Source organism: Phacochoerus africanus, chromosome 2 (genome assembly GCF_016906955.1).
Source record: "Phacochoerus africanus isolate WHEZ1 chromosome 2, ROS_Pafr_v1, whole genome shotgun sequence".
NCBI lineage: Eukaryota > Metazoa > Chordata > Mammalia > Artiodactyla > Suidae > Phacochoerus > Phacochoerus africanus.
The window spans coordinates 108,211,454-108,235,837 of NC_062545.1; the positions used below are offsets into that span (position 1 = coordinate 108,211,454).

Consider the following 24,384-nt stretch of genomic DNA (forward strand, 5'->3'; position numbering starts at 1 on the left):
ATGCAAGAGATGGGATGATGACGTTTCTTCTTGTAAATGGCAAGATTTTAGGTTTTTTTTTTTTCTTTTTTTAGGTTTTAAAGAGTCAGTAAATAGTTCTGCAAGATTTTTAGATGAAGGGTAGACCTCCAGCTTCATATCTACAGTGTTTCCTTTTCCTTGACAAGTACTCTTCTCTCTTAGCTGATTGTTTGGCATCTGCTTTAATATCCTTAAATGGTATGCTTGGCTTTTAGTTTTAGGCCCTTAACTTTCTCATCCTGAAAGTTAAGCCTCCCACCCTCTCTATGCCACTCCTGTCTTTTATTTCCAACCCCACGTGGTCACCCCTCTTACTTCCCAGTCCTCTCATCAAATCTTTATGATCACTTTATAGTGGTTTATATTAAGTTATTGAAAGATTTTGGTTAGATAATTTTTTATACTTGTGTATGTGTGAAATATACCAGAAAAGTGCACGAAACAGAAATGTACAGCTCAATGATTTTTACAAGCTAAACGCCCTTGTAACTATATCCTTGGGCAAGAAATAGAACCTTGCCAGCACTGCAGAAGCCTCCTTCACGTTCCCTCCCAGTCAGTGTACTCTCTTCTTCCGAGGGTAACTGTTATCTTGACTTTTGGGAAATCACTTCTCATTTCTTTATGGTTATAGTAACCTAAGTTTAAATCCCTAAACACTATAGTATAGTTTTTCTTGTGTTTTGAATTTTATACGAATTCAGTCAGCCATGGAATATGTATTTTCTTGTTTTTAGCTACTTTTTTGTAAGACTTATCAGTGTTCCATGTGATTATAACTTGTTCATTTCCATTGTTCATTTTATTGCTATGTATGAGATTCTGATGAATGAATAGACCATAATTTATTCATTCTTTTTCTGTCAATAGACATTTGGATTATTTCCAGTGTTTGGTTTTCATAAGTAATTCTGCTATAAACACTTTTGTATTTGCAATAGCGTATATTATAAGCTTTGCTGTTGTGCAAGTAACCAGAAGTGGAACTTCTGCATATATTTACCTTCAGCTTTATAGATAGTGTTAACATGTTTTCCTAAATGTATTAGCTAGGATATGGGTCAGTGAGACCTCTAATACACAGCTGGTAAGATATCCTAGTCAACATGTAATATTTTCCATCTTTTCTAGTTTAGCCATTTTTGTATAGCTAATACATCCAGCATATCAATATTTTAATTTATGATTAATATTTTGTGTCCTATTTAAGAAGTTATCCTGATGTCCCTACTCTGAGATGAGGATATTCTTCTCTATTTTCTTTCAAAGCTTTCTAATTTTACTTTTCTCATTTAGATCTACAAGCTGCCTAGACTTTAATTTTGAATATTATGTGAAGCAGCAGTCCTATTTCAATTTTACTCTCATATGATACCAAATTGGTCAAGAGATGATTCTTTCCCCACTGCTTTGCAGTGCCATCTTTGTCTTAAATAAAATGTCCTTATATAATGTGGTCTGTTTCTGAGCTGTTTGAGCCCATTGATTTGTTTGTGTATCCCTGTGCCTTAATTCCTATAGCTTTATAGTAAGACTTGGTATTTAATAGATCACATCTTCCCACCTGTTCTTCATAAAGAATTCTTGGCTGTTTTTGTCTCTTTGAATTTCAGTATAAACTTTAGAACCATTTTCTTGTTGTCACAAAGATCTATTGCGATTTTTTTTTTGTCTTTTTGTCTTTTTAGGGCCACACCTGTGGCATATGGAGGTTCCCAGCCTAGGGGTCTAACCGGAGCTACAACTGCTGGCCTACACCACAGCCACAGCAACACTGGGTCCAAGCTGCGTCTGCAACTTACACCGCAGCTTGTGGCAATGCCAGATCCCTAACCCACTAAGCAAGGCGAGGGACTGAACTTGCAACCTCATAGTTTCTAGTCGGATTCGTTTCCACTGCACCACGACAGGAACTCCTGATTTTAACTTCAATTTTTGTGGAATTTATAGCTCATTTGGGGGTGAATTATTATCTTAATGGGATTCACTCATTTAATTCATCAACTTGATATATCTCTATATTTACTTAGATCTTATTTAGATATCATAACTCTTGTATGGTTTTCTGGATAGAGGTCTTATATATCCTCTGTTAGATTTATTCCTAAATATTAGATTTTTAATATATTCTTGAAATTTCTTCATTTTCTGTGCCCCTGATACTGAAATGCAGTTGATTTTTGTATATTGACCTTATATCAAAGAATCTTGCTAAATTCACCTGTTAACAGTAATACTTTTCTGTAGATTCCTTTGATCTTTTTTTTTTTTTTTTGTCTTTGTTATATTCTTTGGGCCGCTCCTGCGGCATATGGAGGTTCCCAGGCTAGGGGTCGAATCAGAGCTGTAGCCACTGGCCTACGCCAGAGCCACAGCAACGCAGGATCCGAGCCACGTCTGCAACCTACACCACAGCTCACGGCAACGCCGGATCCTTAACCCACTGAGCAAGGGCAGGGATGGAACCCGCAACCTCATGGTTCCTAGTCGGATTCGTTAACCACTGCGCCACGACGGGAACTCCGATTCCTTTGATCTTATAGACAATCATATGGGACAGCTTTTTTATTCCTAATATCAAAGGGAAAACTTTTTGGCTTTCCTAACTATGATATTTCCTATATGCTTTTGCAGATAATTTAAGAAATTTACTATTCCTTTGCTGAATGCTTATCATCAATGTATGTTGGATTTTGTCTTGCTTTTTCCGTATTGAGGTGATTATATAATTTATTTTTATTCTATTAATGTGATGAATTTAGAACATGAACCAATTTTTGCATTCCGGAATAAAAGCAATCTTGTGATTTATTACCGTCTTATATGTTATTGCATTTGGTTTAATGTTTTTTATTTAGGAAAAGTTTTCTTTCTTTTAATGTCTTTATAAGGTCTTGCATTATTCAGGTTTCAGAAAATGGATTGGAGAATCTTCTTTTTCTGTTTTTAGATAGAATATGTGTAATATTGGCATCATTTATTTCATAAATGTGCAGTAGAATTTGCTGTATTTAGACTTAGAGTTTTCTTTCGGAAAGTTTTAAAAGTCTGAGTTCTGTTTCTCTCATGTTAAATGACTCTTCAGACTTTCTGCTGCTTTTTGTGTCAGTTTCATTATGTAGTATATATTTAGGGTTTTTCCAGTTTTAAGTTTTCAAATTTGTTTGCATTTGAAAAGATAGCATTATCTTATCTTTTTAATTCCTTTAATATCCATGGTGATGTGCTGGTGTCTCCATTTTTTTTTCCTGATAAAAATCATTTGTATATTTCTTTTTTCTTGATTAATCTTAATAGGACCTTATCAATCTTCTTAATGCTTTTACTGAAGGCAAGGTGCTTTGTTTATCCTTTCTAATGGATATTTTTTCTTTTAATTCAGTGAATTTCATTATATTTATAGCTGTACAATCATCATCACAACCTTAATTTTAGAACATTTCCATCCCAAACCCCCAGTCCATCTCCTACTGCAACCTTTTCCTTTGTTAATCATAAGTTTTTCAAAGTCTGTGAGTCTGTTTCTGTCCTGCAAATAAGCACATTATATCCTTTTTTAGATTCCACATATAAGTTTGTGTCTCACTGTCTGACTAACTTCACTTAGCATGATAATTTCTAGGTCCATCTATGTTGCTCCAAATGTCATTATTTCATTCTTTTTTTATAGCTGAATAATATTCCATTGTATATATTTAACACACCTTTATCCACTCCTCTGTTGATGGACATTTAGGTTGCTTCCATGTCTTGGCTATTGTATATAGTGGTGCAGTGAACACTGAGTTAAATGTATCTTTTTGAGTTGTAGTTTTCTTTGGATAGATGCCCAGTAGTGGAATTGCTGGATCATATGGTAATTCTGTTTTTAGTTTTTTTTTTTTTTTTTTTTAGGAATCTCCATACTGTTTTCCATACAGTTACACTAATTTACAGTCCTAGCAACGGTTGGAACAGGGTTCTCTTTTCTCCACACCCTCTGAAGCATTTATTGTTTATAGACTTTTTTTTTTGTCTTTTTTGTTGTTGTTGTTGTTGTTGTTGTTGCTATTTCTTGTTTCTTGGGCTGCTCCCGCGGCGACTTTTTTTTTTTTTAATAGACTTTTTGATGATGGCCATTCTGGCTTGTGTAAGGTGGCATATTTTTTCTATTTCAAGAAATTCTGCTCTCTATTTACTTCCCCCACTTCCTTTAGATTCAGTATGCTGTTAGTATTATTTTTTTAAACTTCTTAAGATTGATGGTTACTTACTGATTTTTCAGCCCTTCTTATTTTAGAGTATATTCAAAAAATCATTTCATCTGAAAATAAAGATAATTTCACTTCTTTTCTTCTCTTTTTTCTTTTTACTTCTTTTCAGTTGGTATGCGTTTTATTTTTCTTACCTTATTGCATAGGTGTACACTTACAGAAAGATGTTGAGTTGAAGTTAGAACAGACATCCTTGCCTCATTCCCAATTATAGGGATAAAGCATTCAGTCTTTTACTCTTAAGTATGATGTTGGCTATAAATTTTTCTGGATAAGCTGTAAGTTGAGAAAGTGCCCTCTTATTCCTCATTTGTTGAGATTTAAAAATTATGAATGGATGTTAGATTTTGTCAGGTGATTTTTCTGTGTCTGTTGAAATTATCAAATGTTTTTCTCCTTTATTGTCTTTTTACTGTTTAAAAAACCTTGCAATCCTTGGGTAGATCATATTTTGTCATGATGAATTATTCTTTTTATAGATTGTTGGATATAATTTGCTAAAATTTTAAGAGCTTTTGTGTGTATGGTCTTGGTGATTTAGGTCTATATTTTCATTTTCATAATGTATTTGTTCAATATTGGTAACAGGGTAATAATGCTGGTCTCACAGAATGAGTTAAGATGTTATCTGTTTTCTTGTGTTTTCTGGAAGGGTTTGTGTAGAATTGTTACTATTTTTTTTTTTTTTTTACTTATTTTACCTGTTTGGCCAAATTATGTAGGTATGGGGTTTTCCTTATGAGAAGATTTTTAACTACGCATTTAAATACTTTAATAGATATAGAGCTATTTAGGGTTTTTTTTTTTTAATTTTGTCTTGGGTGGTCTTTGCTAGTTTGTGTTATTTATTGGCAAAAAGTTGTTTAATCTCATATTTTCTTTTCAATATCACATCTATAGGACTTGAAATGATATCCTATAATTTCTGTTATTTGTAATTTTTGTTTTTTCTCTTTTTCTCCTGATCAGCATGGCTAGTAACTTAGCAGTTTTATGGATCTTAATAAGCTTTGGTTTCATCAGTTTTTATTTACTGTTTTTCTGTTTTCCATTTCATTTTCTCTGCTTTGGTTGTTATTATTTCATTTCTTTTGCTTTAAATTTGCTTTTATTTTTTAGGGTTTGTTTTTTTTTTAAGGTAGGATCTGAGGTCATTGATTTCAAAATTTTCTTCTTTTTATTCTAATAGAGGCAGTCAGCACTGCAAATATACCCCTAAGTACAGCTTTACCCCTAAGGCATCCCACATAGTTTGTTATGTTGTCCTTTTAATCATTCTTTTGACTTTTTCTTTCATCCATGGGTAATTTATTGTTGTGATAAATGTGCAAACATTGGGAACTTTCCAAGGATCTTTCTGCTATTGATTCTTAATTTATGGTCAGATAACATATTTTGTATGTTTTAATCCTTTGAATATTGAGACTTAAATATGGCCTTAAATATGGTCTTTCATGGTCAATATATTGTGTGCACCTCAGATGACTGTGTATCCTGCTGCTCTTGGGTGGAGTGTTTCATAAATGTCAGGTCAGGTTGCTTGAGAGCATTCAAGTTTAGCATATACTAACTGATTTTTCTGCCGACTTGGTTCTATCGTTTAGATATGGGTATTGAAATCTGTGGCAGTTGTGGATTTGTTTATTCTTACTGAATTTCTGTCAGTTTTTGCTTGATGTATTTTATTAGGTGCATAAGCCTTTAGAATTGTTTTCTTATTTTTTATTTTTTTGTCAGTATAAAATAGCCTCTTTTCCTTGATAATATACTTTGCTTTGAAATCTACTTTGTTTATAATAATATAGCCATTTCAGCATTTTTGGTTACTATTAGTACAGCATATCTTTACCCATCCTTTTATTTTTCCCCTATTTGGGTCTTTATATTTAAAATACATTTTATTTTATTTTATTTTATTTTCCCACTGTACAGCAAGGGGATCAAGTTATCCTTACATAAAATACATTTCTTATAGGCAAGCTGACCTGCTTTTTAACTGGGTCAGTTAAACCATTTATATTCAGTTTGATTGTTGATACATTAGATTTGAGTCAGTCATTCTGCTATTTATTTTTCTCCTTGTCCCATGTATTCGTTGTTTCTTCTTTTCCTTTTTTTGTTCTCTTTCAGAATAATAGAGTATTTTTTATGATTCCATTTTATCTTCTTTATTAGCTTATTACTATTTTGTTATTTTACTGGTTTATTTTAGAGTTTCTAGTCTATCCCTATAACTTATCACAGTGTATCTAGAAGTGATATTATAGCATTGGACATTTAATATAAAATCCTTATGATATTTTACTTGGATTTTTCACTTCTAGCCCTTATGTTATTTTTGTCATGAGTGGATTTTTCACTTCTAGCCCTTATGTTATTTTTATCGTGAGTTTCTCTTTTAAATATGTTACAAAATCTCAGAAATCATTGTTGTTATTTGTGTTTAATAGTTGTATTTTAAAGAGGCTTTAGTAATAAGAAAAAAACATACATTTTATCTATAGAGTTACCATTTTTAGTGATGTTTATTCTGTTGTATAGATCTAGTATTCTATCTGGTATAATTTTCCTTCTGCCTAACATTGTACTCGCTTTAACATTTCTTGTAGTGGGGATCTGCTATTCTTTCAGCATTGGTATGTCTGAAAACATATTTATTTGCCTCTGATTTTTAATTTTTTTTTCAGCATATCATTCTAGATTGACCGTTTTTATCTTTTGGTGCTTTAAAAATGTTACTGTATTGTCTCCTTGCTTGTATTGTTTCAAACAAGAATTCTGATATCATCCTTATCTTTCTCTGTTCAAAAGATTTTTTTTAAAATTAATTCTTGCTGCTTAATATTTTCTCTTTATCATTGATTTTGAAAAATTTGATTATTATGAAGTTCCTTGGTGTGGTTTTCATGTTTTTGTGGTTGGAATTATTCAGACTTCTTAGTTTTATATGTTTCACTTATTTAAAAAGTTTTCAATCATTATTATTCAAATATTCTTTCTATCCTCCCCCTCTCAGCTCTCTTTAGGGGATTCAAGTTACAGTTACATTAGGCCACTTGAACTTGCTTCACTGATACTCTTTTTTTATTTTTTTGATTCATTTTTATCTGTTTTGATTAGATAATTTCTTTTCAGTGTCTTCAAAGTTCTCCATCTGTTCTTGGCAATGACTAACCTGTTATTAATCTCATCCAATATGTATTTCATTGTGGCTTGTGTCTAAAATTTTGATTGGGGTCTTTTTTTTTTTTTTTGTCCATACTTGTGGCATGCAGAAATTCCTAAGCCAGGGATCCAGCCTGTTCCACACCAGTGATCTTAACCACAGCAGTGACAATTCCAGATCCTTAACCCACTGAGCCATCAGGGAACTCCCTGGGGTCTTTTTTGTATTCTCCTTGCCTCTAACTTAAAAATATATAGGTTACAGTTATGTTAAGTGTTTTAGCATCCTTAGTTGATAGTTCTGACATCTTTGTCAATTCTAGGTTGATTTTAATTTTTTTTTCTCATTATAGACTGTGCTTTCCTGACTCTTTGCATGCCTGGAAATCTTTGATTAGATGGCAGATATTTAAATTTTACCAGATATTTGAAGCTTCTTGAGCTTCAGTTACTTGGAAACAGTTTGATCTTTTTCTGATCTTGCTTTTATTACTTGTTAGGTAGATTTGGAGTAGTGCTCCATCAGAAGCCTGTCATTTGCCATCACTGAGGCAGGACCTTCCTGAGTACTCTGTTGAATACCTCCATGAGCTATAGATTTTTAATGAATTTTCATTATCTGTACTGAGAGCTACATAGTAAAATTCTTTAGGATGGTATTACAAAACCCACTTACTATCTGAATGTTGAAATGTAATGTTTCTTTCTCTTTTACTTCCTTTTTACAGCTGCACTAGCGGCATATAGAAGTTCCCAGGCTAGGGGTCGCATTGGAGCTGCAGCTGCTGGACTGCGCCGCAGCCACAGCAACAAGGGAACCAAGCCACATCTGTGACCCTACACTATAGCTTGCAGCAAAGTTGGATCCATAACCTACTGAAGAAGGCCAGGGATTGAATCTGCATCCTTATGGATCGGTTCTTAAACCCACTGAGCCACAATGGGAACTCCTGAAATGTAATGTTTCTTTAATAAATGTTTATTAGGCATTTTTTTCCTCCAAACAAATTTGTTTGAGATGAAGAGCGATTAGTCTGGTGTATGCACTCTTGAATAGTTTATTTGCTTCTAGTAGATAACACACGAACATAAATAACCAATTCAGGGTAGGAATTGGTAAGAGATACAGATAACACACTCTGTTTTCTGACTGCTCTTCAGCAGAGTATTATATATTCTCATCTTTCTACTCTGACTTCTTCTACATTGGTTTTCTTTTAAACATTTTCCTCTTTCCTTATATTTTATTGTCCTTAATCCCACTGTAGCACACATTGACTCACAATTTACTTTTCATGTTGCATTGCAAACATGAATATGCTTGTTTTCGATAAACTGCCACCTGTATGTTGGCTAATACATGTTCAGCTTCAAAATAATCTATATGGAGTAAAGACTTTAGCTGGAGATTGAATCTTTTATAGGCATTTGGGCCTGAGAGTAAAGATGATACAGTTTTGCTAACATAACTTCTTGAAAACAAGATCAGGGTATTTCATGGGCTTGTTAATTCACTGTTTTCCAGTAGTTAATATTTATTGGCAGTCATGTACTTTTTGATAGAGATAGAATTTAATTATTAGATATTAGGGAGTTCATGTTGTGGCTCAATCGGTAACAAACCCAACTGGTATCCATGAGGATGCAGGTTCGATCCTTGGCCTCACTCAATGGGTTAAGTATCCAGCATTGATGTGAGCTATAGTGTAGGTCACAGACATGGCTCAGATCCTGCTTTGCTGTGGCTGTGGTATAGGCCAGCAGCTGCAGCTCCAGTTTGACCCCTGGCCTGGGAATTTCCATATGCTGTGAGTGAGGCCCTTAAAAAAAAAAAAAAAGATATTTGATTGTGCGGTTTATAAAACATCTTCCTTGAGAAAGGGACAAACAACCCTGAATCTGACCATGGTGTTAACCTTTTCTATATTCTGACATGTTGTGCTTCTCTATATCAATTCAGCAGCCTCATGGCAAAAGTCTGTGTCTTTAGAGCTTATCTTGAGTGTGACCATATCTTTATGTTTGTAGCAGCATCTTTATTCAGGGTTAGGTGTGGAGGCAAATCTAGGCAACTTAAAGATTTAAAGTTTTGTTATGTTATTTGCAATTTTATTTTTCAGAAGTGGATTCGATTTAGGGTGTTTAAACCTAAAAGTAAGAGGTAGTCATTGTTAAATTATCTCAGGAATCATTTAGGTAAATTAACCAATAGTTACTTATCCTTTTCCAGGATCTGTAGCAAAAAACTCAGAGTATATATCAGGCCAATGGATGGACCTGAGAGCTCCTTAAAATTTTGTGTTTGAACTTAGGTGCCTTTTTAAAAAATATTGCAGCAGCTATAATTTAATTGCAAAAGCTCAAACTTTGGTCTGCTTTGGAAGCTCAGAGAGCAGGGACTTTTTTTTCTTTTGTTCACTGATTTATCACAAGTGCTTGGAATAGTGACTGGTACATAGGAGGAACTTCGTAAATATTTGTTGAATGAATGAATCTATAGATGCCTACTGTTTATGCTTCTAGAGTCAATGTGTCAATAACTAGGAACTAAGGCTCTAAGGGCTGACAGAAGAGATACCTGCCTTCCAGGAACTTATGTCTAGTGGAGGAGATCCAGAAGAGTGCAGTTTATGATTTTAGTTGGCTACTTATTTGCTTTTCCTACCAGATTCCTAGTACTTTGGAGCATCTTTGTCTAGTTATGAGTTTTTATATATTTAGCCCAGTACCTGGCATGGAGTAGGCCCTTATTATGTTAATCAAATGGAAGAAAATTTAAATAGTCTTCCTATGTCTAATTCAAGTTAGTATTTATGTTATCCTTTTCTTTTCTTTTCCTTTCTTTTTTCTTTTTTTTTGGCTGCACCCACGGAACTTGGAAGTTCCTGGGCCAGGGATTAAATCCCAGCCTCAGGTACAGCCTATGCTGAAGCTGTGGCAGCGCTGGGTCCTCTGCCCACTGCCCTTGGCTGGGGATTGAACCCGCACTGCCACAGAGACAGTGCTAGATCCTTAACCCACTGCGCCACTGCAGAAATTTCTAATTTTATCTTTCACTATAATGAACTCTTTCCACACGGTTTTAGTCTTGCTTATTTATTTGTTTTGGACATTAGTAATGAAGGAGACCTTTTACTGGGTCTCCTCCTGAAGGATTTTTTACTGAAGGATTTTTTTTTTTTTTTTAAGACTCTTTGGCTGGAGTTATAGGCCAACATAAAACTATCTGAACTTACTCTAATTTTGATGTAATCCAATGGTAATCTAGAGGCTTAGTAGTGTGACTGTATTACACATTATAGTGACACATTATTGACACCTTTATATTTTGCCTTGATGTACATCTGTCTGTCGGAGTATCGTCTGGGGCGGTATATGCGTTCTGCTTTATGGCAGGTCCTTATCCTTTCTACCACCTGAAACTTTGTATTACTTTACTGCCTGTAGCTCTTTGTGCCCTTCTTTTACAGTGTTTTTAAGGTATCCTTTTTCCTTATGTTTGATTAATGATTTATTGTAATGCTTCACGTGGATTTAAAAGATGACTAGAATGCCTGTCTACTTAAGATGAAAATGTGGACATAAAAGAAGTTTATAAAAAGGCAAATGTTTCTCTAAGATCTGTATATTAGATGGCATACCCCGTGTGGAAGACTTTTTTGTATTAGGTAGATGATTGACTCTAAGTTTCCTAACTTCTCATTTTTTTTCAGCTTTTCTCATTCTCTATCCTCCCCCTCTCAAAGCTTCACAATTATCATATAACACTTCAAAGTGATCCATTTTTGAATAATTTTATTTATTTATTTATTTTCAGTATTTAGTTTTGAAAAACCTACTTTTTTAGACATTGCGTTAGGTTTTCTGTAGTTTCTATGTTTTCTTTCTTTTTTCCTTCTGAAAAATATGTTGAGGGGGCCATTCGTGTTCATCTACTGGGAGGATAATGAGCTTTAGACCAATATGTAGAGAGCACTTGCTACCAGAGTATGTTGGTTTTCTTTCCTATTTGTATTTTTAATATTCACAATGGCAGCTGGGAAAAATGGAGTTTAAAATCAGATTTCAAATGAAGACTGAAACCATGGACATTGTCAAGTACTTATATACGTGCCATTTCAACGGAACCCAGAGCATATGTTTGTACACTTGTTATCTTCATCCATTTTTTCATGTGTGAGTAAGCAGTTGTGAAGAGGCTCTTAGCTGGAACATTACTTAAAGAACTTTCCCATGTAAAATAAGAGAACTTGGGTCAGTTCTGTCACTGTTTCGAAGCTGTGCAAAGACTGTTTTCCCTTGTGTTTTGCTCATCCTTAATAAGAGGAGCAAATTGGTAGTTGACCTGGCAGCTCTTCTGTTTTAAGAAATTAAATGCTTGCTTATGTTTTGTGGTGTAAATCTCCAATGTTCAGTGCTGCACATAACTTACTCAGATTTATTGTATGTCATTAAATCTTGAGCTTTTTATTATGGTATTGGTATTTTTCCTTCTAATTTCTATTGCTGATTTTTCTATATGTGGACAGTTTTAAAAGATCTAGCAGAGTTTAATTTCAATATTCTCAATGAATTATGAAAATAGGTCTAGATTCTGCAGTTTCAGTTATGAGGTAGTTTGAATAAAGGATTTTTTGATGGTGATGCAGAGATTTTTAAAGCATAGTAAATATGATTCCTTAATTTCTATTACAGTCTTTTTCTTTAATTTTTAGTGCCCACTGAATTTATTGAAAGAAAGTGTTAAATGGCTTTTTCTATATATAGTATCATTTAAATAGGACTCCAAAAATATAGTACTCAGAGAATCTGTTTATTTCTCTCATTAAAAATAAAGTTACATATATTGAACATTAGTCTATTAAGACACACTCTTATTATCTTATTCTAGCAGTTTTTTTCTAGTAGCATTTCTAGTTTCCCTTAGATTTGTGATTTAGGGAAAACATTGGAGTTTAATCCCACTCCATATTTCACCTAGCTAGGGTAATAATCACTCAGTCCTAAACTTTTGTTTATTTGTATTGAATTTTCTCACCTTCCATTCTAGTGTCCTTTCAGAATTAATAATAAAATCAGATAAGTTCACACAGGCTTTTCAAGGCTAGTAATCACTTCTCCTTTATTTAAAGTGAAATTATGGAAAAGCCCCAACTGTTGGAAACCAGTAGAGGAACTTTTGCAACAATTTAGATAGCATGAACGCTAAAACCTGAAAATTTACTCCTTGCCACCATGGCTTACAAGCTTTTTGCATGAGGAAGTGAATGTTTTATAGGCCATAATAACTGATTTTGTAATTAAAAGTGATAAAAAATTATTCAGTGAAATATATAGAAATATTGGGGATTTATTTGTGAAATTAGAATAGAGTCCTTAGATCTTATGAAATATATAGTTGAGAGTCATTCATAATGTTATAAAATGCTTGTGATTATATAAGGAACAAAAAAGAGGTCTATTACAGTAAAAAAGAAATTAAAATTTCCCAGATTTAACTTTCAGGTTTGCAAGATGTGCTTCTCAGGGTTTACGGAATAGGATTTTCTATTTTTTATTCCTACTCATACACTTCTTTTAGTTTTCCTGTTTACCTCACACGTGCCTGATTGACATTATGATGCATTCGTGTGGAAATTATGAAAAGTTGTTTTCATGCAGCTGTCCTGTAGTTACAAAAGAACTTCACTGCATGAAAAGCAAACATATCATTCAGCAGACAATGCTTAATCTGTTCAGGAGCCCAAACCTATTGCTGTTCAATGACAGAAGAAAGAAGAGGGATTAATTTGAAGATGCTTGTGCATGACATATGGTAATTTCTCCATAGGAAGGAAGTGTCAAATGGTGACCTCTAAATCTTAACATTGACCTCTAGTTGTAGAATGTGTGTGCCATACGCTCCTTTTGCCTTTTCATATGATAATTTAAGATGAACATTTTCCTGGTAACATAACTTTTGGGGGAGAGATTGTTGCATCTATTCTATAAGGATTATAACATTCCCAGTAATCATTTTAGACTATAAAACATTTGTATCATCAAAATATTTTTGAACTCTGAAGAATGGAGCTATATTTAGGAATCTTCCAACAAGTTAAGTATTAAGTATATTTAACTTAAAGTTTGTTGTATTTTACAAGTTGGTATATTTTAAATTGAGTTTTTATTAAGAGTAGAAAATTGAAATGATCTCAGTGAATATTGTTTTGAAATGTTAAAACATAATTTAAACGTAATTTTAGGAAATAAATTATTAGAAAAAAAGTTAATCGATAATCTGAAGACCAATATAAACTTTTCATTATCTGACACATTTTAAAAATGGAATTCTGTTTTTGCATATTCTTAATATCTTTGTTGTCATTTTTTCATTTTAACCTTGGTTATTTTGGAACTGTTTTTTGTATTAGTTGATGCATCATTCAGATTTTGGTTTTAAGAGGAATTTGACCTATGCTGGGATTGTTGTTCAATAAAATATGTCATTTCACTGCTGTAATCTTTACCAATCATGCCCTTCTGATTAAAACATCATTTTTCAGTTCTACATTTACTATATTTTGCCAGCTTTGTTTTTCATTCTTCACTAATACTGAGCTTTTTTTCAGAAACCACTGTATCTCAATTCTCTCCCCTTTATTTCTTCTATTTTCCTCTGCAAGTTGCTGCACCTGTCGTTTCCGCTCGGTCTGATGCTGATCACTCTGGCTCTGACCCTGCTTCTACTCCTGCTTTACATACCTGTTTCTTAGTAAATGAAGGTATTCTCTCTCAACTTTCTAACAACTTCCTTTCAGTCTATGCTTTATTCTGGTACGACATGTTCTTTTTATCTAATTTATACATTCATCTGCTTTGTTATGTATGGGATCCAAAAGTTTTCCCTTTTATAACTTGATGTGCTAATGTCAGTGATAAGGGTTGATTATGAAAATATAATGTTTTTCCTGGCTGGTATAAACCTTGTTTCCAGTAGTCTAGAATGCTATTAAAAAAGCACAAAGATGCTAATCTTTGATAGGAAGTAGATATTAAAAAGGGGATTGGTTTTCATGATGATGTTTGCCATGTCATCTATGGTGTTAAGGCTAAATAATTTATTTTTCATGTACCATTGCTCTGTGACAGACACACCGTGTTCTCTGTGCACAATATATGCCCTGGTTATAGGGGAAAGTATTTTTGGAGCTCTGAAAATGTGAATGAAATCTACAAATCTTTATTCCTTAAGCTCCATCTAGGATTATTTATATTAACTGGAAGCTCAGTGGAACTTCTGAGCTCTGCATTATATTCACTCCTTTTATTGTGGGCTCAGTCTTCACCAGTTTGTGTAATACAAAAAGAGGGAAATTTACAAAGTCTCATATGTAACCCAGGATGATTTGACTCTTCACTAAAAACAATATACCAGTCTATTCAAATGGAAAGAATGATGCAGTATGCATAAAGTACAGAGCTTGTGTTCTAAGTAATCTTCCTTTGGAAAGAAAACATGAGAACATAAGAAGTATAACTCACTTTTTGTTTGGTTTCCTTGTCATAGACCTATAATAAGATTTGTATGTTAAGATTGGGTTTTAACAAATATAATTAGGGTCTTACGTGGTAAGCTGTTGTGAAAGGTAGTAATTTATTCATTCAAAAATTAGGTATTGACTTTGGACCATGGTGAGAATCATCTTCACATTCAAATTTAGGTCATAGATGCACTTCATACATTTGTGAGACATTAAAACACTTTAAGAAGTTACTAGATAGTAATTTGTCTATATATATTTGTGTGTATATATATGTATATATATGTTCCTCTGATGAAAATAAATTATAATCTAAAATGTGTTTGCTTTTCACCATAATTAATGCAATTATATATTCTCAGTTGATGAGAATTTCCTTACTGAAAGAATGAATTTTTACATAGGTGGCTTCTTATATTCTCTTACTCACTCTTATTAACAATCCCAATAGTCATTTTGAGTTTTATGGTAGAGTTTTTGTTTTTTGTTTTTTTTTTTTTTGTCTTTTGCTATTTCTTTGGGCCACTCCCGCGGCATATGGAGGTTCCCAGGCTAGGGGTCCAGTTGGAGCTATAGCCACCGGCCTACGCCAGAGCCACAGCAACGCGGGATCTGAGCCGCGTCTGCAACCTACACCACAGCTCACGGCAACGCCGGATGGTTAACCCACTGAGCAAGGGCAGGGACCGAACCCGCAACCTCATGGTTCCTAGTCGGATTCGTTAACCACTGCGCCACGACGGGAACTCCATGTTGTTGTTTTAGAATACTACAGCTTAGATTATTTCAAAACACTGATTTGCTAAAATTCTGTGGTCACAGATAATTCACCTTTTAACAGACACCTTTAAAATGGGATTAAAATGACTATTTGAGAATGTCTGGGTATTGTTACTTTGATACTAGTACTTTTAAATATTGCAGTGGTTTACACTTTTTTTTTTTTTGGTTTACACTGTTTGTTGTCTTTATATAATTAAGTTCCATATTGTGGGTTAGAATTTTGGAAAAAATAACTTTTATTCTCATAGATTAGAGTTAATGATACTTAAAATTTTATGAATTTTAGATTAAGTTCTTAGTTTGTGGAATGTAGGAATTCACTTTTTCCTCTCAAAATTGGTGTTAGTGTATTTATTTTAGTTACAGTTGTAACTATACTTCTGATTCCTTTTATAGGAAAAGGGATCAGTAAGTACCTTAATTAAAGACCCTCTGAAGAGAAGGGGAGATGCCTCTGTTGACTGATATGATGGCCAGATAGCCAGATCTTAAGTGACATGAACCTATCTTTGGCTATCTGTGTGCATGCCCTCTTAACTGACAGAAGGTTCAAGTCTATAGCTCTAGTGTGTGTTTATTTTCAAGCTTTCCTAACCCTGAATAAGTATCTTATTTTAGAGGGACTATTTAAAATGTATTTTTTTCTTACAGAATTAGTATATATTTTATGTGGAAATTTGTTTTTATTTAAGAATTTGAGAGTTCTTATAAGCCCCAATTAAATTATTTGGAGATGAAATGCATTTGATATGTCTTTGTACAAAATATCTAACAATAAATTAAAATAATTTATAACATAATTTTGTAGGTCTGCCCTTTTTGTTTGTTTTTGGTATGCTTACATACAGAAAAGTGTATGAATTAAGGAATGCCAAAGTGTTTAAAAGTTTTTTAATATATTACCTTATGACAGGATGGAGTCAGTTGGCTGCTATGCATTGTGTTATGCTGCCTGATCTACTGGGATTGGACAAATTTAGGCCTCCACTTCTGGAGATGCTGGCTCGGAGATGGCAGGATCGATGCTTGGAGGTAATATCAGGGTGAAATGGATAGAAAAACAAAAACATTAAAAACACGTTGGAGGGAGTTCTTGTTGTGGCTCAGTGGGTTAAGAACCCGACTAGTGTCTGTGAGGATGCTGGTTCAATCCCTGGTCTCACACAGTGGATTAAGGATCCTATGTTGCTGCAAGGTGTGACATAGGTTGCAGATATGTTTATTATATGATAGAAAATATGAATCCAGTGTTTTTTCAGTTTTATACTAAACAGTAATGTTTCAACTTGCATGTTTATTTACATTTTTAAAAAATCCAATGAGTATTCGATAAAAAGTTTTATATGCTTTATGGAACAGTTTCTTAAGTATTGATTTCTATACAGATCATACACATACATGCACTTATATACCAGCCACTTGCCCCTAAATCACACATTCAGGTATTATCATATCAATCAAATGCTAAGTGAATAACCATAGTCCATTGGAAGGTGGCATTATAATTGAAGGGGAAGGTCTTCGGAATTAGATGAGACCTCGGTTTAAATATAAGTTCTGCCAATTATTAACTTTGTGACCCTAGGCGATTTACTTAACCTGTTTGAAACTCACGTGTAACGTGGGGATAATAATATATTCCTCATGGGATTGCTCTCAGAATCAAATAAGATAATGCAAGTAAAACAAAGTACAGAGTCTGACACATGGTAGGAGCTCAGTAAATGGTAGCTATTCTTTTGTGTTAATGGATTTATGCTGTATTAGAAATTACTTGGAGCATAGTATCACCAGGAACTTGGAAATGTTTTATGCAGATTTTTCTTATTTTAGCATTTGACCTATATAGCTAAAGCAATTTATATCATTCAGGGTTTTTATTTTTTTACTTAATTTTTAAAAAAATTTTATGGCCATACCTGCAGCATTTGAAAGTTCCCAGGCCAGGGATCAAACCTGAACACAGCTGTGACCCAGGCTGCTATAGTTGGATTCTTAACCCACTGCACCACAGTGAGAACTCCTCAGTATTTTTAATTTACCAAATTTAAATAACACTTTTGTATTTTCCCTTGATTCCCTTCACTCATTTCCAAGTGGAATTGTAACATACTGAAATTTTCATGGTTTTACATTTGAACGAGGTTTGAATTCACTTCAAAAGTCAGTTATAATTAAGGAGTTCCCATGTGTCTCAGTGGGTTAAGGATCTGGCGTTGTCACAGCAGTGGCTCCCGTCTCTGCTGTGGTGCAGGTTTTTATCCCTGGCCTGGAAACTTCCACATGCCATAGGTGCAGCCAAAAAAAAAGTCAGTTATAATTAAAAACAATTTTTATTTGAACTGTTATCAGACACTACTGAGTTATCTTTTCAGTTATAAATAGTTAATAAATTAATTGGTACATAACTTGACATTGACTGGCTTTTTAGAATCCATGCCTGTGGCACTTGGGCCAAAATAATACAAAACTAAACTAAAACTGCAAAATGAAAAGTGTGTGTCACATTGAAAGAAGAGCTGAGATTATGTAAAATTTTTTTTTTTTTGCCTTTTTTTGCCTTTTCTAGGGCCACTCCCATGGTATATGGAGGTTCCCAGGCTAGGGGTCTAATCGGAGCTGCAGCCACCAGGCCTACATCACAGCCATAGCAATGCAGGATCCAAGCCGCATCTGCAACCCACACCACAGCTCACGGTAACGCCGGATCCTCAACCCACTGAGCAAGACCAGGGATCGAACCCACAACCTCATGGTTCTTAGTTGGATTCGTTAACCACTGAGCCACAACGGGAACTCCGAGATTATGTAACTATTTTTGAAAAATAGTTTTCTTTATGGAACTAATGCCATTACAAAGGAGTACATTTGCTTACTTGTTGAAAACAAATTGTTTAAGCATGTTTTAGCATGTCCACATGAATTGCATGGATTGATATATGTATGTTTATATAAGCAGTACAAATTTAGCATTATAATATAAAGAAATATACTAGATAAGGTTAAATTTCTTCAGGCTAAAAGGAAATATTTAGTAATTGAAGTGATTTTTTAAAACAGAAATACTTATATGGAAATAAAATATTGAAAATGCTAAATTAAAGTGCAAGAATATTTTAAAAGTTTTAGAAAATGAAGTTTTAAACCCAAAGCTGATTATATAGTCAAACATTATTCTATTAATGTTAAAGTATTTTTCAGTGAGACCATTAATTGAAATATCTTTGATTTGCTTGCATCTAATTTATTCCACTTTAGTTCTTAATTCATTGTTTGGTGAGTAGTTTTCCTTATGTAAATAAATGCGGTTTGTATATTTTCTAGCTTTCTTTCATTATGAACTTACTAGTGCTTAAACATGTCACCCACTGGTCTGCTTCCTTTTTTGGCATCTGGATCTGTGGTCTTAGGTCCGAGAAGCTGCACAGGCCCTGCTTTTGGCAGAACTGAGAAGAATTGAGCAGGCGGGAAGGAAGGAGGCCATTGATGCCTGGGCTCCTTACTTACCTCAGTACATGGACCACGTCATATCACGTAAGAGCACTCCTGCTTTTTTATAGAGCTTCTCATGCATGTGCAGGGAAGTACGAAAACTCATAGTTGTGCTTGCTACTGTCTATCAGCAAGAGTGAATCATACTTTAAAATGCAACAGGGGATCCTCAAATTCAGCTCATTCTTTTTCTGAGTCCCTATGGTTTGGAGTTTGGTTTAAAAAAGAAAAGGCAAAAAGTTACTTAAATATCAAAACATTCACTAATGGACAGATGCCTTATAAAGTTAATCCTCAATCAATAATTCTACCCTATTTAATATTAGCATCTGCCTGTGTCTATTTCAGTGTTATGATTGTGGGTTCCAACTTTTTAGATATTGATCTGATGATCCAAGTGCAAATATAAGCAGATCCTTTCCAAGTGGAAGCTGGAATTGTGAATCCTTAAGAACTATCTGGTAGGCTTAGACCAATGTACTATTGAAAAAGGGAAAATCAGCAAGGATTTTGATTGAAAGATCTTTCTTTTTTTTTTTTTTTTTGGTCTTTTGTCTTTTTAGAGCCACACCAGTGGCATGTGGAGGTTCCCAGGCTAGGGGTCTAATTGGAGCTGTAGCTGCTGGCCTACGTCACAGCCACGCCAAATCTGAGCCCTGTCTATGACCTACACCACAGCTCATGGCAATGCTGGATCCTTAATCCACTGAGTGAGGCAAGGGATTCAGCACGCCACCTCATGGTTCCTCTTCAGATTCATTTCCGCAGTGCCAGGATGGAAACTCCTGAAGGATCTTTTTTCTAAAGAGTACAGTTTCAGGGAGCTCCCGTCATGGCTCAGTGGTTAATGAATCTGACTAGGAACCATGATGTTGCGGTTTGATCCCTGGCCTTGCTCAGTGGGTTAAGGATCCGGCATCGCCATGAGCTGTCATGTAGGTCGCAGATGCAGCTTGGATCCTGTGTTGCTATGCCTCTGGCATAGGCCAGCAGCTACAGCTCTGATTAGACCCCTAGCCTGGGAACCTCCATATGCCATGGGAGTGGCCCTAGGAAAGGCAAAAGACCCCCCAAAAAAGGTGCATTGTAGAAGTTTATTATGCTATCATAATTTGTTTTTTAGAAAAAGTATGCTTCATTCCCAAATGTATGAATCATTTGATTCATTCTTTATTCTCCTAAAGAGGAATTCAGAATTAAAATTTTAACCTGTTTTATTGAGTATAAGACAAAATAAATCAGCCCCCCACCTTTTTTTTTTAAAGATAAAGTCTCAATGAAACTTTTTTTTTGTATGATTAATGAACTTTATTTATTTATTTTTGTCTTTTTTTTTATTTTTTAATTTTTTTATTATTATTTTTTATTTATTTATTTTTTATTTTCCCACTGTACAGCAGTGGGGTCAGGTTATCCTTACATGTATACATTACAATTATATTTTTTCCCCCACCCTTTCTTCTGTTGCAACATGAGTATCTAGACAAAGTTCTCAATGCTATTCAGCAGGATCTCCTTGTATCAATGAAACTTTAACAAAACTTTTTTGCCATGACAATTTGTCTTGGGCTTTAGGTGCATTTATTTTGAAAGACCCTTTGTTATGACCACTTATTCTTGATAATGAGATACTCATTATACATGTCAAGATAGAGATACACAATTGTATAAGATGGAAAAATGAAAAGATTTGAAGGGATTAAAATTGTTATAACTGGTATAACTCTCCCAGCTATTTGCCAGTGGTGACTATAGTGGTTGTTTAATTCAGTATGTGACCTTGAACACTTAACCTTTTTAGCCTCAGTTTTGTTTCAGATTAAGTGAAGGTGATTGTAAGGTTTTTAAAGGGTTATTTTGCATGAACGAGTGAATCTTTGTTAAGCACATGGAACAGTACCTAAGCTGTATATGTATATATAAACTGTATATATTTGTTACAATAAATATACTTATAATCTATAGAAATGTAAATATGTATTCCATATACAACTGAAACATCACACATTAATAACTCCAGTTAAAAAAAATTTTTTTTGGAGTTCCCGTCGTGGCGCAGTGGTTAACGAATCCGACTAGGAACCATGAGGTTGCGGGTTCAGTCCCTGGCCTTGCTCAGTGGGTTAACGATCCGGCGTTGCCGTGAGCTGTGGTGTAGGTTGCAGACGCGGCTCGGATCCCGCGTTGCTGTGGCTCTGGCGTAGGCCAGTGACTACAGCTCCGATTCGACGCCTAGCCTGGGAACCTCTATATGCCATGGGGAGCGGGCCAAAGAAATAGCAAAAAGACAAAAAAAAATTTTTTTTTTAGGGCAAGAAATAGATTTATTAAGATAGGACACTTGTGAGAGATGCAGGTGGACAGACAAGAAGCCTTTGCCCCTGGATCCCGTGGGCTACCTAAAATTCTTTACTCTGTTTAAATAACAGACTATTTACTGAGAGAATATTGGTTTTCATTTGGTTACTGGGAAATTTTTTATTTTAGTAAAAGGAAGTTAAGTTAAACATTGGAGTCTTTAGACAGATGGACTCTGTATGTAAGGTATTAGGCTTGAAGTTCTTATTTAAATATTTAAATAATTTTAAATAATATTTAAATATTTTAAATTTAGAATTTTTGTAGACTATTAAAAAAAATTAGGATGAAAAAAGCTCTGCTTCTAAGTTTTGACTAGTCTGGCACAGTGCCCTTTGTTCAGTAACTCGTGGCTGTTAAGTTCGTAATAGTTCAGAAAATAGAATTAGCTCATCGTAAACCTTATTGAATAAAAGATCCTCAAATTAAGGACAAACTCTGAGCAGATAGAAGGTGAAACTAAATAGTAAACCACTAGAGATTCTTTTAAAAGGAGAACACTATGGAAATTAGGAGATACTGAGAAATTGTTTTTGAGACCACTGTATGAAGAATGGACTAGTGTAGAGTGGGAGATGGACTAAGATGAACAAGTAGATGGGAGGCTATTAACGAAAGAGATATGGGATCCAGACCTAAATGTAGATAGGGTAAGTCTAAAAGACAATTCTAAGCCTTAATTATAGATTGAATATAAAGGTCAAAGGAAAACATGAAAGATTAGTACAGTGTTATATTCTTGACACACATTCTTAGTACAGTGTTATATTCAGTTTGAGAAGAGAGGTGCTGTTAGCAGTGGGGATGAATGCCTTTTTATTTTTTTTACTAGATGGAAGAGAATAGTTCTCGGCAGTGTTTAAATAAGCACAAACTAGGTTGTTCCTAGGTCAGATTTAATCTTTTCCATTTATGTAAAGTCAAGTCTTTGGTATTTAGTAATAATATCCTAGAGCACTTCATAAATTAACTGAATGCTGGCTTACTTAAAATTTTAATCTTATCATGTACTGTAAAATTGTATTTTTAGCAAAAAAAACCCCACAAATATGCATTCTACTTGTAACTAGAATGTCTCACACTAACAACTCTTGCTGTAATATATTAATGTATTCTGGGAACTTTTACACTGAGTGAGTGTAAAATTAGTTTTAGTTTGCTTTACTGAGAGCTTTCTGTTTTAATAAAAAGATGTCAAGCTAAAGGAGTAGGGATGCTGAATGTGTGAAAGGAGAAGAAAGCGTACAACAAATGAGGAATGACCACATAGGGCTGTTGAACAGATTTGCTGTCCGAAGGGATCAAAAGGTTATGGAGCCAGCTGGTGGACAGCCCACACCTGCCATAAACGTGCTTGTAGTGAAATTGCTCCTACCATTGTTGTTAGTGTTTGAGGAGATGATTATTGTGGCAAGTGAAAGCATTCTTTTAGAAACTTAAAACCTCTTCCTAGCATATAATCTTTTTAGTCACTATAATAGGTAAAATATTAAGTAATACATCTGGTAAATACACCATACATTAGATATTTTCTTATAATTTAATCATGTAAGCATAAAAAATACACATTAATTGTGAAAGTAATACTGGCAGAGCCCAAGTTATGACTAAGCTTGGTCTAAGGGTTCCTTTTTTAGATATTTGTCTAAAACCGAGAAAATGCTTTTACCTGAAGAGTAGAAAGCCATACTGGACTGATGGATTGTGATAGCTCTTCCTCTTTGAGATCTGGAGTCTGAGGGTAGTAACTTAAGGTGGGTAGTTACTGTCCCTGAGTTCAGAGTCAGTAGGCGATTGAGCTGAGCTAAGGTGACATTTCAAGTCAACTGACCGGTCATTATTGACGAGACCTTCTAGAATTTTACTTAGGTACATTATGCAATAAGAGCCTTACATAGGTTTGTCTGAGAGCTTAAGGAAAGCAGTGGGTCAGAAGCCAGTTACTTTTCTGAGGATTGTTGAGAGCATTAAAGTAGAAATTTTTTATAGAGGGTATAGCACACACAGTACATAATACACGTAGTGAATGTTGATTGGCTGTCCCTTCCCTTCCCCATATTGGTTTCTATCATTTTGTTCTCCTTTATGTCACTGTCTCAGCATTCACTTTAATTTATATTGCCCAGGGATTCTGGTGGTCCAGAAATTACTGGAGAGGCAAAAGGAGCAACATTCTGCCTTAACTGAAAATCACGTCCACAAGTTTTTATAAAAACCAAGTCCTAATTGAGTGACATGAGAATTTTGTTTCTGATAATGGAACTCTGTTCTTTAACCTGTTAGGGAACATTTTATCCCTTAAAAATGCAGACAGGATGTAAACTTTTGATGCCTAAGTTCTGATAGAAAATTTAAGGACAAGTACATTGTGATTCTTATTCCGGTAGCAGGACTGGAATTATAAATATGCATAGAGTCTTGTGACAGTGACTAAAATAAATATTGTAGATATTTTCTGAGTTCACTCTTCAGCATGTATTTATACTCACTTTTATGTTCCAAAATATTTTTAGAAAATTGATTATTCTTACTAAGGATGGATTAATGTTCTTTTGTGAAACTATTGCATTATGATGTGGGTGAAGAAAATATTATGTTATCTCAGATTTATTTTGAAGGGAAGCTATTTTGTAGAACCCAGTTTTATATATTTTTTACTTGTGACTTTCTACATGTAGCATTTTGATAATTGACTTTTTTATGAGGTCAAGCACCTGCTAGTTTATGAAATACACCCACACTTGCCCTTCATTCTGGGCAGTGACTACTCTGAGGTAAATGCTGATGGT

General features: G+C 34.3%; 1 protein-coding gene across 4 annotated transcripts in view; it reads left to right on the forward strand.

The window, feature by feature from the left end:
* WDR7 (WD repeat domain 7) overlaps positions 1-24,384 on the forward strand; it is a 383,251-nt gene that overhangs the window by 114,984 nt on the left and 243,883 nt on the right. For 3 of the 4 annotated variants that reach the window (XM_047765544.1, XM_047765560.1, XM_047765552.1), the window contains 2 exons: positions 16,659-16,777; positions 19,156-19,279. In XM_047765544.1, coding sequence (XP_047621500.1) covers positions 16,659-16,777; positions 19,156-19,279 — 243 coding nt within the window. Of the gene's footprint in view, positions 1-14,104; positions 14,204-16,658; positions 16,778-19,155; positions 19,280-24,384 lie in introns of all 4 variants that reach the window. The other variant, XM_047765569.1, reaches the window with a different exon arrangement.